Below are 13323 nucleotides of genomic sequence, written 5' to 3' on the forward strand. Positions count from 1 at the left end.
TTTTCTTTTCTTCTCCAGTCTCTGTAAATATAAGAAATTGCTCTGAGATAGGCCAAACAATTTAGCTGCAACATGTCAAGTACTGTTGTGGCAAAAGTTTATTATAATTCCAAACAGCAAATGATTTACAGTGATTGGCTGTTGAATCTTAAACACCTGTGACGTTCCAACCTTATTTGACCAATTTACCCATATACAATCAAGACTTTTCAATAGAGACATTAAAAAACAAAGAACACATTTTCACTGTAATTATCGAAAACAGCACACAGAAAATGTGCTTCAGTTCATCATTGCAAGGCAGTACATATAGGCCTGACATGATTTGGGAAAACGTTTACATTAATTCATAAAACATTAATTTCTTTGTTCTCCTTGGACTCTCTGGACATGGGACTCTTCATCTTCTGCCCTGCACTGGGCTGGGGCGTTGTAAATATATCTTTCTCTCATATCAGTGTTCCTAAAATGGAACATGCTAGTTAGTTTACAACCCATGTACATTTCAACTTAATGTGTCACAGAGCGAAAGAAAGATTGATAGATAGATAGACAGATCTAATATTTAAGATCTGTTGCGCTTTAAAATGCAGCGACTTACGTTTGCATTCTTTTGAATGCGACGCACTTCAAAATTCCTCCCAGGAGTAACAAAGCTCCTCCTACCCAGGCTATGTAGAGGGCGGGACCAAATGTGTACCTAACCATTCAAAACAAAGATGGAGAAAACAGGAAGTGATGTGATCAGCACATAACAGACAACCATTGAACATTTAGCTGAAAATCAGTGGTTTTTCCTCTTACCTGGAAGCAAATGAATCAATTCCTCCCATGCCCATGTTATTCCCACATTGTACCCCTCCCTTCTCTCCTTGCTTTTGATTGTATGGGGTCATCATGAAACTAGGCACAATTTGATCAGCATACACTGATGCTCCAGAAATACCACAAAGGCCTGAAAAGAACAAAGATTATGGACATTGTGTGTTATAATGGGAATGATTGTAATAATAACAGTTTAATCTGTAAACCTAATAGAATTGAATAACTGATAGATCAGTGGGGTTTAGTTAGTGAGTAATGAATAAGCTTTTGTTTACCGGCAATGATAAAGATGATCCCTGTGCTTAGTATCAGTTTGGCCCTGGTCGATAACTCCATACTTCTCATTTTGAGGCACTTAAGGCAGAAGAATCCGATGAAAACTGCGATCACACTCGCTAGAATTGCTACTACCATCAAAGCTCTTGTAGCCTGAAGGAGTCCTGAAAATAAAAAACAGGATGTTAGAGGGTCATTAGTGCCTTTGAGTTTGATTTCCACCTAATATTATTGTTAAGTATGGACTAGAGCAGACAAAAAAGTGTATATTCATATAAAAATAATTTCACGTTGCTTATCTACCTTCATTGTCAGGCTAGCAGTTAGTGCACACAAAAAGAAACATTTGGCGAAAAATAGGTGAAAAAATGAACACTTCTGGCACAAATTTAACTCAATGTTAGGTACATTTTGGGTTTGTAGAAAATCTCACTCTCAATCTAAATTTTTTTTTAATAAAATCTCAACCCACCTGAGTAGTTCAGATGGCTGTAGAGAGGTTGGCACTCAGGGAATCCAGAGCTGGACACCTCACAATCCTTCCACAGGCCCTTATAAGTGTAGATGGAAGTTACCTTGTGCTCCTGCTGGTTTCTGGCGCACCAGACATCCATAAGCGTGGCTGCAAAAACTCCAGCCGTACCGATGACGCCTGAAACAAAACCTGTGGTCTGCAGCGCGGCGGCACTCATTATGCTTCTGTCTTCGTTTCTCGGTTAAAGATCTGGGGAAGTTGATAGTGACAAGCGTTGAGTTTAACTGAAGCTGGACAGGGTGAGACTGCTTTTTATAGTGTGAAGGCTCACTTGCACACTCATAAAGTGATGCTTGTAATAAGCTTTGAGCGGTCATAGTTCCACCTACTTCTAACAGAAACATAAAAGGAGGATTTTAATCATCATAATCTGTCTGAGCATTAACTAACACAAATATACCTGAGGTCACTTGATGTGTAATATCGAAGAACAGTTCAGACAGGCCTTAAATTGCACACCTAATTGCTAGATCATTTTGACTCAGTGAGTAAACATTTAATTCAAGATTAATTCTGCTTTGCTTTTCCTTCACCTCTCTGACTGTTGCTCTGCTGAATACTTTAATGCTGATGCATGAAGAATCAGCAGACGATGAAAAGAGTCTGATAACAATGAGTAATTAATTACATTTACGAGGACAGAAAACAAAACATGAGACATTATAAATGGAATGTGCAAAGATTTAAAAAATGTTTTATAGCATTTAATTGCATGTGGTAAGATGCACGTGATAATGTGTACTGTACATTATTCAATAAAATGATGAAAAACCAGTGAACACCTTCATGATTGTGCGTGATATTATGCATTATTATTATCCAGACATAAACAGCATATTCATTTTCAGGTTTCTCCAGAGATGTTCAATTGGGTTCAAGCCCAGGCTCTGACTGGGTCAAGGACATTCACAGAGTTGTCCATGAGCCGCTCCTGCATTGTGTGCTTAGGGTCATTGTCCTGTTGGAAGGGGAACCCATCTACCCAGTCCGAGGATCTGAATGCTCTGGACTAGGTTTTTATTAAGGCGATCTCTATATTTTGCTATATTTGAGCTTTTTCCTTCGACTCTGATGAGTCGCCCAAGTCACTGACGGTGTCTTCCCCAGATATGTGTGTTGACACAATCCAGTCTCTGAGCTCTACAGGCAGTTCTTTTGACCTCATGGCTTGGTTATTTTTAATACATTTGCAAAGTAGATTAATGTGAAAAAAAAAGTCATTTAAAGTAGTTAAACATAAGGCAGCAACATAACAAAATGTGAAAAAATTAATAGGGTTTGAATACTTTCGCAAGCCACTCTACAACATGAGAAAAATGTCAAAATATTACAAGAATCTTATGAGATTAACATTATAAAACAAAACTAAAGAAAGGCTTGTAAGAACCATATGATGAAGAAGATGATTTCCACCTGTCCCACCTCTTGTCCTTCTATATTATTCCACCTATTACAATTACATACATTTATAAATTATTAATATTTTGATAGACAGTTGAATTGTAGAAAACTGTTAATTAACAAAAAATGTTATTTTGGGTTGTTCCCAAAATAACCCATACATAGCTTTATTTAGGCTAAATATGCATTGGCCGACATGTTACTGTCTAGAACATCAATATTAATGTATTACAATGGACAGGGCAGAGAGAAGAAATAACATGTAAAAGATTTCAGGATATAGGAGGGAGGGGGAAAAAACTATGGCAAACACACAAATGCAAATCTGCACTTGTTGAAAACAGGGAATGCAACAAAAAAAAAAACAGAACAGACAATTTGTTTACAATTGAAAAGTTTTTTTTATTGATACAATGGGTTTTTTTTCCCTTTATGATTTCAATCACAGCTTTAGACAAGAGGATTGTTGCCTGAATAAGAAATTCATGAATCATAAGACCACAAGATATCAATAACCAGCAAAGACAAACAGTGAAATACACCCGCCATCCCACCAAATTCGGGTGGATTTCAGCTGTGGCGTGTAACGCAGTCACTATACTAGCCACTTTGGCGGGTTGAATTATATATATATTTTTCAATTGTAGTCTTTTAAAAAGGCATCTGAAATAATAAACTAAGTGCAATGTAGTGTTGTCAAAAATATTGATTTTTCAAAACACATATCTATGCGGAAATATCTGAAACTCTTCCAGTACTCATTTTCTGTGCTTTCTCGCTCTCTCGTCTCTCCGAAAGCGAGTTGACACAAACCCGCCTCCCTCACTTCATTTCCTCCGGATGAATATTGTTGGTGTTACAGGGCTTGAATTTCGCCATGGGATTGCGCGTATTGCGCATAATTTTACTTATTGCTGCCGATTTTGTGCTCACACCCAGAGTGCGCGCACATAAAGCCACTTCCCAGTCCTAAATTTTACGTGATCACATAGTCAGTTGTGTTTTAAGTGAATGTAAACAGTTGAGAAAGAAAACGCTTATATGTAATACATGCATCAATCAGGTCTTAAAGTGACAGCAAATTATAATAAAAATATCTGTAATTCTGTATGGTGGTTTTCCCCCATGGTATCGATGACAAAATTGTGGCCAGTGAAAATGCTGAGTTGCTAGTAACTTTGGAAAACTACTAGCAACAGTGGCTGGTGAGCAAAAAAGTTAATGTCAAGCACTGCTTGCCAGGTACGTGGAATAACCTTTTTATAAAAGCAATAAGCCCAGTGAAGCCATGATTTACAGTGATTTTAGACCAGCTAAGGCAATGCCCCTTAGCTGTTCTAAAGTCACAGTAAACCACGGCTAAATGGGGCTTATTGCTTTAACTGACAGGTTAAATAGCTACTATGACTTCGTAATTGGATCAAATTAAATTCAAAGTCAAAATGAATGTTCTGTTGTATAACATTATGTTTACAGTAAGCTGAGCATGCTTTTAAAACAAGTGTTTTATCTGTTTTAAAATCAGCAAGGAACACTTGGTATATTTTATTCATATTTTTGGTTGTTTTTGGCATTTTAGCATGTAGAAAAACTTCGAAAGAGTCTTTCACTGCATTTTAATCCATATAACAATTTTCAGGTAAAATTTCGATACACAAATGACTTCAAATGATCATGGCATTTGATTGTGTTAAAATTCATCTTTGGCTCTGAGCATTAAGTAATTCTATCATTTATAATTATTACAATGGGATGGGCTTCATTAATCAATGCGAAAACAAATGTGAAATTCCAAAACTAGGCTACTAACTAATACTATCTAACTAACTTACTAGGTAGGTAGGCTATCATTATTAATATACAATTCATAATCAAAGTGTTGTCCATTCAATAGGCTAAATGTTCATGAAAATTTAGCCTATTAAGATGCACTTAAAGAACTTAAAGTGAGAAACAGGAAAAAACAGTCGGCTTAATTCTCTCTTAAAAAAACTTTCCGCGATATTAATCCCATCCTAATGCCTGAGTCACAGCGCTGTAGAGTTCACCGCAGTCTTGCTCATACCTGGAAACACTATGTAGGCAAGTGGAGGTGTGAGACTGGAAGAAGACCAGGGCGAACAGTTACAGGGCAGCAGGTATCCGGGGTTTGCAGGAGACAGGTGAGTGCGCGCGTACTGACCGGGGCATCCCAGACTCCCGATGCACCTGTGTCCACTCTGATAGCCTAAAGCTGGAGAAAAAGCCATCGAGCCAGGGGTTATAGCAGGGTTTTCATGTTGGAAAGCACTGTTGGATCCGATCTGCTCAATGAAAGGATGCTGCATGGACGCAGCTGAATGGAGAGGTCGTGGTTTGGTCAAAGTTGAGATGCTTTGAAAGTCTCGCTCGCTGTGAAGCGCTAAAGACAACAGCGTGTCCTTCCTCAACAATCCTTTAGGTTTGCGTCTCGGTCGGTATTTGTAATCTGGATGCTCTCTCATGTGTTGGGCGCGAAGTCTTTTGGCCTCGTCGATGTAAGGTCTTTTTTCAGACTCAGAGAGCAACTTCCACTCGGCACCGAGTCTCTTGCTGATCTCAGAGTTGTGCATCTTCGGGTTCTCCAGTGCCATCTGTCTTCTCTGACCTCGCGACCAGACCATGAACGCGTTCATTGGTCTCTTGATGTGCTCCATGGGCTGCTTCACCATGTTCCTCAAGTTCATTTGCTGCTTTGCGTCACGGAAGAAGAAAAAATGCTATAACACCTGAAAGTATAGGCTATTTAAATCATCTGTGGAAAGAGAGGGTTCCTCTGGTGAAGAGAGATGAGGTCTGCAAGTCTATTTCATGGAGATGCAGCGGAATGAACGCGCTGTTTGAAGGGCAGGATTATTTCTTTGCAACTTACAGTGAAGTGTGTGTGAACGACCTCTTGGTTTGTGAGATATTTGTTTCAAATCTCTGTCAAGAGCAGAGAGTTTCAAAGATAGCTTTGCAGCGAGGAGCGCGCGCTCTGACACATCATCACCTCTCGCGCCCAATCAGCGCGTGAGCGACATATACAGTTACAATGACACCAGAAAAGCAATGATTTCGGCAAAAAGGGGACTCAATTAAATTAAAATTACGTTAAAGCTTTTTATAAAAGTTTAGGTAAGCCCCCGCCACACACACACACACACACACACACACACACAGCCTTGATCTTACACTGCGAGGACACTATTCAGTGCTGTCCTTGGTGCTGGATTAATTACCACAAAAGCTGTCATATAGGCATAACATGACCATGAATTTAAAAAAAAAATCAGTTTCGATTAAAGGCTATATGAATGCATAAGGGAATTTTTATAGAAGCAGTGACAATTTCCTTTATAGCCCTTTTTTTCTTTTAATCACCTTCTTGCCTTGGTCAGTTCATTTCAACTGCTTGACTGAATGAATTTCTGAAAGTATAAACATTTCATAGTCTGTCAATTAATTTGAGCTCATAAAACTTGCATAACAATGATAAAATAATTTAGATTATTTGATGATTAAAATCTGCTTTACATTTTTGAAGCATTTGCTATTCACATCTAAACAGAATGTTATTCTGTTTTTAGATATTCTTGAATTTAAAAAAAAATCTCATTTACATAACTAATTCATGTAGAAAATGTCACTTTTTTTTTTACAAATTTTACATTCATTTAATAATTTATATATAATACTTTATCCTCATGCATGCATTCACAATTCACAGCTGATCAAATGAATTTCCACATGCATTGCTAGCTGAACTAGTGACTGGTTGTTTTTAAAAAGTCAATAATTATTATTAATATTTTTTGTGCTTTTTATCCGCATAGCTGTTACAAATGCATGTATGGTAAATAGGAATTTAGAAATAAAGAAGTTAATTAGTTCCCAAAAAACAACAACTTTCCAGATTAACATATCAGAGTTTTGTTATCATCATAAACTGATGTAAGATTGATTGGGGGATACAAAAATATCAAGACATTTCTGTAATTTACCCTTTTATAACATGTAAAAGAATTGTTATTTGGTAAGTATGCAAAGTGCATGAGAATGACTGAAGTCTAAAGATTGTTTTCCCGTTATATTCAAAAAGGATCATCTGCTAATGCCTAGCTGTCCATGGGTAATGTTAGCCATGAATAATCGCATATCAAGGAAACGATGCCTTCCTAATGTATGTCTCGAGCCCACTGCTTGTGTGAATTGTTCAGATAAATGAGAGAGAGGACAGCTAGTGATTTGCTGTGTCCAGCATGAGATTTTATTTTCCGCACTGAGGGATTTCTGACACAGGGAGGCACTGGTCATACTGTGAAGCTGATTGCTTTTTTATTTGCCTTTTACAGGTAGATAATATGCCCATTGAAAAGCTATCAAATCTATATCCTGCTTTTTTCTTTCATTGCCTCAAATGACAAGGATGAAAAGAGCTTAGCATACACCTCTAAATATAAGGCCCTTTCTTTTTATAAGGACAAAAAATAAACTAAGGAAACAATGTAATTGATTTAGGTTTCAAATAAGTAGTGAAATACATTTCAAATGTGTAATATGTTAAGTAAAAACATTTGACCATTGCAGCAGGTAAAAAGTCAAGGGTCAGTTGTATTATCATATACGGCTGTGTTCTGAATATATTCAGATGCTTTGTATCAGGGAGTTAAATTAAGTGCGTATGACAATACGTGTGATTAGTGAGACTACTCGCCAAAGTCACAAATTGATCATAATCCATTTCTCCTCCAAGCAAAAGTGTTGCTACCCTAGGACTCAAAATACCATTTCTTTTATATATCATGTCAGAAGACATTTAGAAGGATTGGAAAATGCAGCACTTGAGAAAAAAACAACATATTTGACAGGTAGCCTACAGAAATGAGATGGAAAGATGAGAAAAAGAGATAAGTTAAATGCTCTTCTAGAAATTAAATGCACTATTATGAATATGTAGATACAGTGGATATAAAAAGTCTACACAGCAGTTAAAACTAAGTTAGTATGAGTATTACTAAGTATTAGTTCAGGGGCGTGCACACTAATGCAGTTATTATATAGTTATAAAGGTTATTTATTTATTTATTTTTCTCTCTCAAATGTGTTGCTTTGGTTTTTAATGGCATTGCATTGGTGGACATTTTCTACATTAAAAGGTGCACAACTTCTGATATGATTTATCTACAATTTTTGACATCACAAAAACCAGTTGTTTAACAATATATCCACTGTACTGATATGCCCCAAAACTCTTTGATTACTTATTTCAAGCAATTTCTACACTATGTTTTCTCTGCATGTTGCATGCATTTGTAAAGAGATATTTAGACCTCTGACCGTTTCCGGTGTGGTAAAGAACTACGGTGACACATTCAAGCGGTCCATTTGGAAAAAACTCTTCCAGAGCAATCCTACAGATTTCCTCTGCTCTGGGGGATAAAGCTTGTGCTTATTTTAATCATATTTGAGAGAAGTAAAGCTTTGCTTTAATAGCCTTTCAAGGAAATATTGGTGGTAAAAACGTGTTGGAGGAATGAAGGAGACAGCTCAAATCCTGAGAGGTGTCCTGATCTATCCCAAGCCACTCTCTCACGCCTGTGAAATTAATACTGCAGATAAAGTGGGAGGCCTGCCTATCTGCAAGCCCCAAATCACAGCAGTCAGCAGACAGTCAGAGACATTTGCAATAAGGCATTTCTGCGAAAAGCACTAAATGCAGGCTAAAGATTTCAAATGTGCCATAGATTAACAAATTAAACTGAGCTTTTAAGTGAAAGGTGCCCTGTAAGCATTGCAATACTTACTCAGTATGAGTTGATGGGGGATGTACAGAATGCAGAGATGCAGTTTTTTTGGTGGTCACATATCAGTGTCATGTCATTACAGTTAAATGTTCAATCCAGGTCTAATTTATTTTCACTACTTTTTTTTTTTTTTTTTTTTTGCTTTAACAGAAGCTGTATCATGTTACTTGCTTTGACAAGACCTTGTTTTGCTAATAAAAGAAAATGTTTACAAAATGTGCATGCAGTTTTTGGATGCAATTTTCTGTCTCATGAGAAAATGTAGCATGTGTGTGTGTGAGAGAATACCTGATAATCTTCAGCAATTGATATATTCGTGTAAGACTGTTAAAGGTGCTCTACGTAACTTTTAGCGGCCTCTAGTGGTGATGTTTCAGATTGCAACCAAATTTTACAAGAGCGCTCGTGCTCGAACTCATAGACAATACCGTCTATTACGCAAATATCTCGGCGAATACTTGACGGATTCGGCGAGCACCGAGCTCGTTGGGACCATCTAGTCGAGCTGAAAAGAACCATATAAGTTCCATAGTTTTTGGTGGTGTTTTCGCGGAGATATTACCAGAAAACCACGATCTCAGAAGAAAATCGCTCGTATCTCTGGAACGCAAAGACCCAGAGAGCTCAAATTCGGGGGAGGAGGTCCCAGGGGAACGCTAGAGTGGCGGGCCTCGGTGATGCCCCCTACCGGATCCGCTGGGACCGCCGATTTCGAATGGCTATAACTTATAGCCGTTCGAAATCGGGGGGGAGCCAGGCGAGTTGGACCTCGGGGGTGGGCTCGTTCGAAAGGCCCCGTCCAGCACTACGAACGATTAGAGTCTTGGGAATATTGATCAAAGATTGACTGAGATATAAGCCGAAAAACGTGCGCCTTTAACCAGACGTAACTCCCTGACCGTCTACAACAGACTGTATATAAGGAGAGAGGCTCGGGAGCGCGCATGCACGTCACATCCGTTGGATTTCGCGGTAAATCCGACCCGGAGACTTCACATAGAAATAGGAATACTGGCCTTCAGAGGTAATAGCAAAACTCGACAAGTGTATCATTTTAATGTGTGATTACAACCCCTTCACACACAGGCAATAAAAAAAGGATTCATTTTAGTAGAAAAGTTACATAGAGCACCTTTAAATTACAGATGTAAACTGTTAATACTACATTTATTTACACATAAAAGAAAAAAAGTAATCATCATAGCGATGCGATTTATAGGCATTTGTAGTTGTGCATTTATAAATTAAATCAATATTTAAAAAAAAAAAAACATTTCAAGGACATGCAGATGAGTTCAAATATTTTTATTGCTTTTCTGTGGAGGCCCTGATGTTTAATACCTTGTTCTGGGAAATTCATAATAAGCACCTGTCTACCGTTTATCACCAATGGGCTCTATGCACGGCGGTATTTCCGGTGAAGGTCTAAGGATGCTGGATTACTTCCGCCGATCGTAGAGTCCAATGCTATACCGAGAATTTATATTGGTTTTTATACTCTATTTAGTATACTAAAGAAACTTTAGTCACAAAAACAGACAAAACAGACACCCCTCATTTTGTTTATGCTTCTTTGTTTATTATATTAAATAAACATAACTATATATAAAATTACATCTAAACGTATTAAAGTTTCGTTTCAAAGACGAGAGGACAGTAAATTTTGAAGACTCTGCCATAATCCCGTTCCCTTTCAAGGCGGTCACTTCGACATTACGTCATACTGACGTATATGGGAACTCCTCCCTTCTCCATTTTCACTGAAATCTTATAGGTTAACGCCAGCTGGAGACAGCTGGCCAATTGACGCAAAACATGCAAATGCTGACCGGTCCGCGGGCAGTATAAATAGCATGGGCGCGACAATTACGTCTGAATCTCTTTCTTCACGCTAGAAGTCTTATCTGAAGTCATTGTGGAAGTTGCAATAGAGGTTACGCACCATGTTTCCTCCCCGCATCCGATGGCTGCTACATGCCAGATATGTGCGGTATTGACTCGCTCTACCCAAACAAGGATCTACTGAGGCCGCACTCATGGACGACAGGCATGTGCTGGTCTACCAGTGCGCGCCCTCATAAACCCGGGCATCAGCAGGGATGAGGCCCACTGCCGCCAGCGGCCGCTGGTGGGCCGTCTCACGCCCAAAGATCAGTTGACAGTCGTTCTCCCCAGTGGCGGAACCCGAAGCCTTCGCGCGAGAGACCCGTGTTCGATCCCGGCTCTCGAGCAGATACATTTTAACCTGCCCGTCACCTCTCCGGTCCTTTTCGCGGGCTCGCTAGAAGGACTCGACGCGATAGGCTTCGTCGGAAGGATACTTTTATTATTTTACTTAGCCCGGTCTCTAACAGCCAGGCTACCTCGAGAAAGATTCCGTCTTCACGACGTCCTATGGTAAGTCATGCGAAGATGCATCCAGAGAGACGAGGCAAGGCCATGGCTCTGTGTCTAAAGGCGCGAAAGTGGTTGTTTCCCCCTGTGGCTCAGTGGCGAAACCCAAAGCCGTCGCACGGGAGACCCGTGTTCGATCCTAGCTCTCACAGCAGATAAAATTTAGTCTCGCCGCGGCCAGACTTTAAACCGAAACTTTTTATCTCTATACGGTCCAGCCTTCCTCGATGTCTCTCTTCGTCGGCACCTCGTCCCGCCTAATTCGGCTACAGCCGCCAAAACGGTTCGAACCCGAACAAACCGGATCTTCACCGTTGGCAGAGGGCGGGACCGGGAATGTGGCGACACAGGCCATGGAGAGCACTGCGCCAGGACGCCCCGCTCTGGTGATGGAGGTGCACAGCTTACAGCTTATGTCGTCAGGCTGCCCTGTATCCTTCAGTGCAACTGGCCATTCTGATTTAACCACGTATCCACAGTTGTTGTCGCTACGCCACTGACGCTGTGTTTATGTTCACACTGCACACTGATATGTGCTATGATTTGTGCCGTTATATATTGCCCTGTTTCTTTCAGTGCGAATGGCTACTCTGATTACCACGTATTCACAGTTGTTGTCGCTATGCCACTGACGCTGTGTTTATGTACACACTGCACACTGATATGTGCTATGGTTTAACTGTTATATCCTTATATATTGCCCTGTATCCCTCAGTGCAACTGGCCATTCTATTAACCACGTATTCACAGTTGTTGTCGCTACGCCACTGACGCTGTGTTTATGTACACACTGCACACTGATATGTGCTATGATTTAACTGTTATGCCCTTATATGTTGCCCTGTATCCCAAAGTGCAACTGGCCATTCTGATTTAACCACGTATTCACAGTTGTTGTCGCTACGCCACTGACGCTGTGTTTATGTTCACACTGCATAAACTCACACTTCACATTTGCGCCGTTATATGCTGCCCTGTTTCTTCAGTGCAAATGGCTATTCTGATTACCACGTATTCACAGTTGTTGTGCGATGAAATGACGCTGTGTTTACGTGCACTCTACACACTGATATGTGTTCATGATTCATGCCGCTATAAATTGCCCTGTATCCTTCAGTGCAACTGGCTATTCTGATTCACAGTTGTGCGATGCCACTGACGCTGTGTTTATGTACACTGATATGTGTGTGTTATGCTTATGCCACGATATTGCCCTGTACCCTTCAGTGCAACTGGCTATTCTGATTACTACGTATTCACAGTTGTTGCGATGCAACGGACGCTGTGTTACGTACACACTACGCACTGTTATGTGTATGATTTATGCCATTATATATTGCCCTGTTCCTTATCCTTCAGTGCAAATGGCTATTCCGATTACTACGTATTCACAGTCGTGCGATGCAACTGACGCTGTGTTACGTACACACTGTACACTGCGTTATGAATTTTGCCGTTGTTGCCCTGTATCCTTCAGTGCAAATGGCTATTCTGATTACTACGTATTCACAGTTGTTGTGCGATGCAACTGACACTGTGTTACATTCACACTACACAGCGTTATGTGTTGGGATTTATGCCATTATATATTGCCCTGTAATTTTCAGTGCAAATGGCTATTCTGATTACTATGCAGTACGTATTCACAGTTGTTGTGCGATGCAACTGACGCTGTGTTTATGTACACACTACACACTATGTGTTATGAATTTTGCCGTTGTATATTGCCCTGTATCCTTCAGTGCAAATAACTATTCTGATTACTACGTATTCACAGTGTGGCGCGATGCAACTGACACTGTGTTACGTACATACAACTCACTGTTATGTGTAATGATTTATGCCATTATATATTACCCTGTGTCCTTCAGTGCAAATGGCTATTCTGATTACGTACACAGTTGTTGTGCGGTGCAACTGATGCTGTGCACACGCTACGCACTATGTGCTATGTTTACAGCGCTAAATATTGCCCTGTATCATCAGTGCAACCGGCTATTCTGACTTACTATGTATTCACAGTCGATGTCGCGATGCCTCTGACGCTGTGTTTTTGTACACAGTAATGTGACTATGCTATCGCGTTGC

General features: G+C 39.8%; 2 protein-coding genes across 2 annotated transcripts; both read right to left on the reverse strand.

The window, feature by feature from the left end:
- Window positions 1-154: 154 nt before the first annotated feature.
- On the reverse strand, window positions 155-1933 carry cldn18 (claudin 18). Its single transcript, XM_056235569.1, has 5 exons — window positions 1574-1933; window positions 1101-1265; window positions 805-955; window positions 602-700; window positions 155-463 (listed from the first exon to the last, which is right to left on the reverse strand). The coding sequence occupies exons 1-5, from the start codon at window positions 1791-1793 to the stop codon at window positions 358-360; spliced, it is 741 nt and encodes a 246-aa protein (XP_056091544.1). The 5' UTR covers window positions 1794-1933; the 3' UTR covers window positions 155-357.
- Window positions 1934-5019: 3086 nt separating this feature from the next.
- On the reverse strand, window positions 5020-5838 carry LOC130070968 (transcription factor Sox-14). Its single transcript, XM_056235570.1, has one exon. It carries the CDS (start codon window positions 5740-5742, stop codon window positions 5065-5067), a length of 678 nt encoding a protein of 225 aa, XP_056091545.1. The 5' UTR covers window positions 5743-5838; the 3' UTR covers window positions 5020-5064.
- Window positions 5839-13323: the final 7485 nt, after the last annotated feature.

Source organism: Rhinichthys klamathensis, unplaced genomic scaffold (genome assembly GCF_029890125.1).
Source record: "Rhinichthys klamathensis goyatoka isolate OS25496 unplaced genomic scaffold, OSU_Roscu_1.1 h1tg000422l_1, whole genome shotgun sequence".
Classification (NCBI taxonomy): Eukaryota; Metazoa; Chordata; class Actinopteri; order Cypriniformes; family Leuciscidae; genus Rhinichthys; species Rhinichthys klamathensis.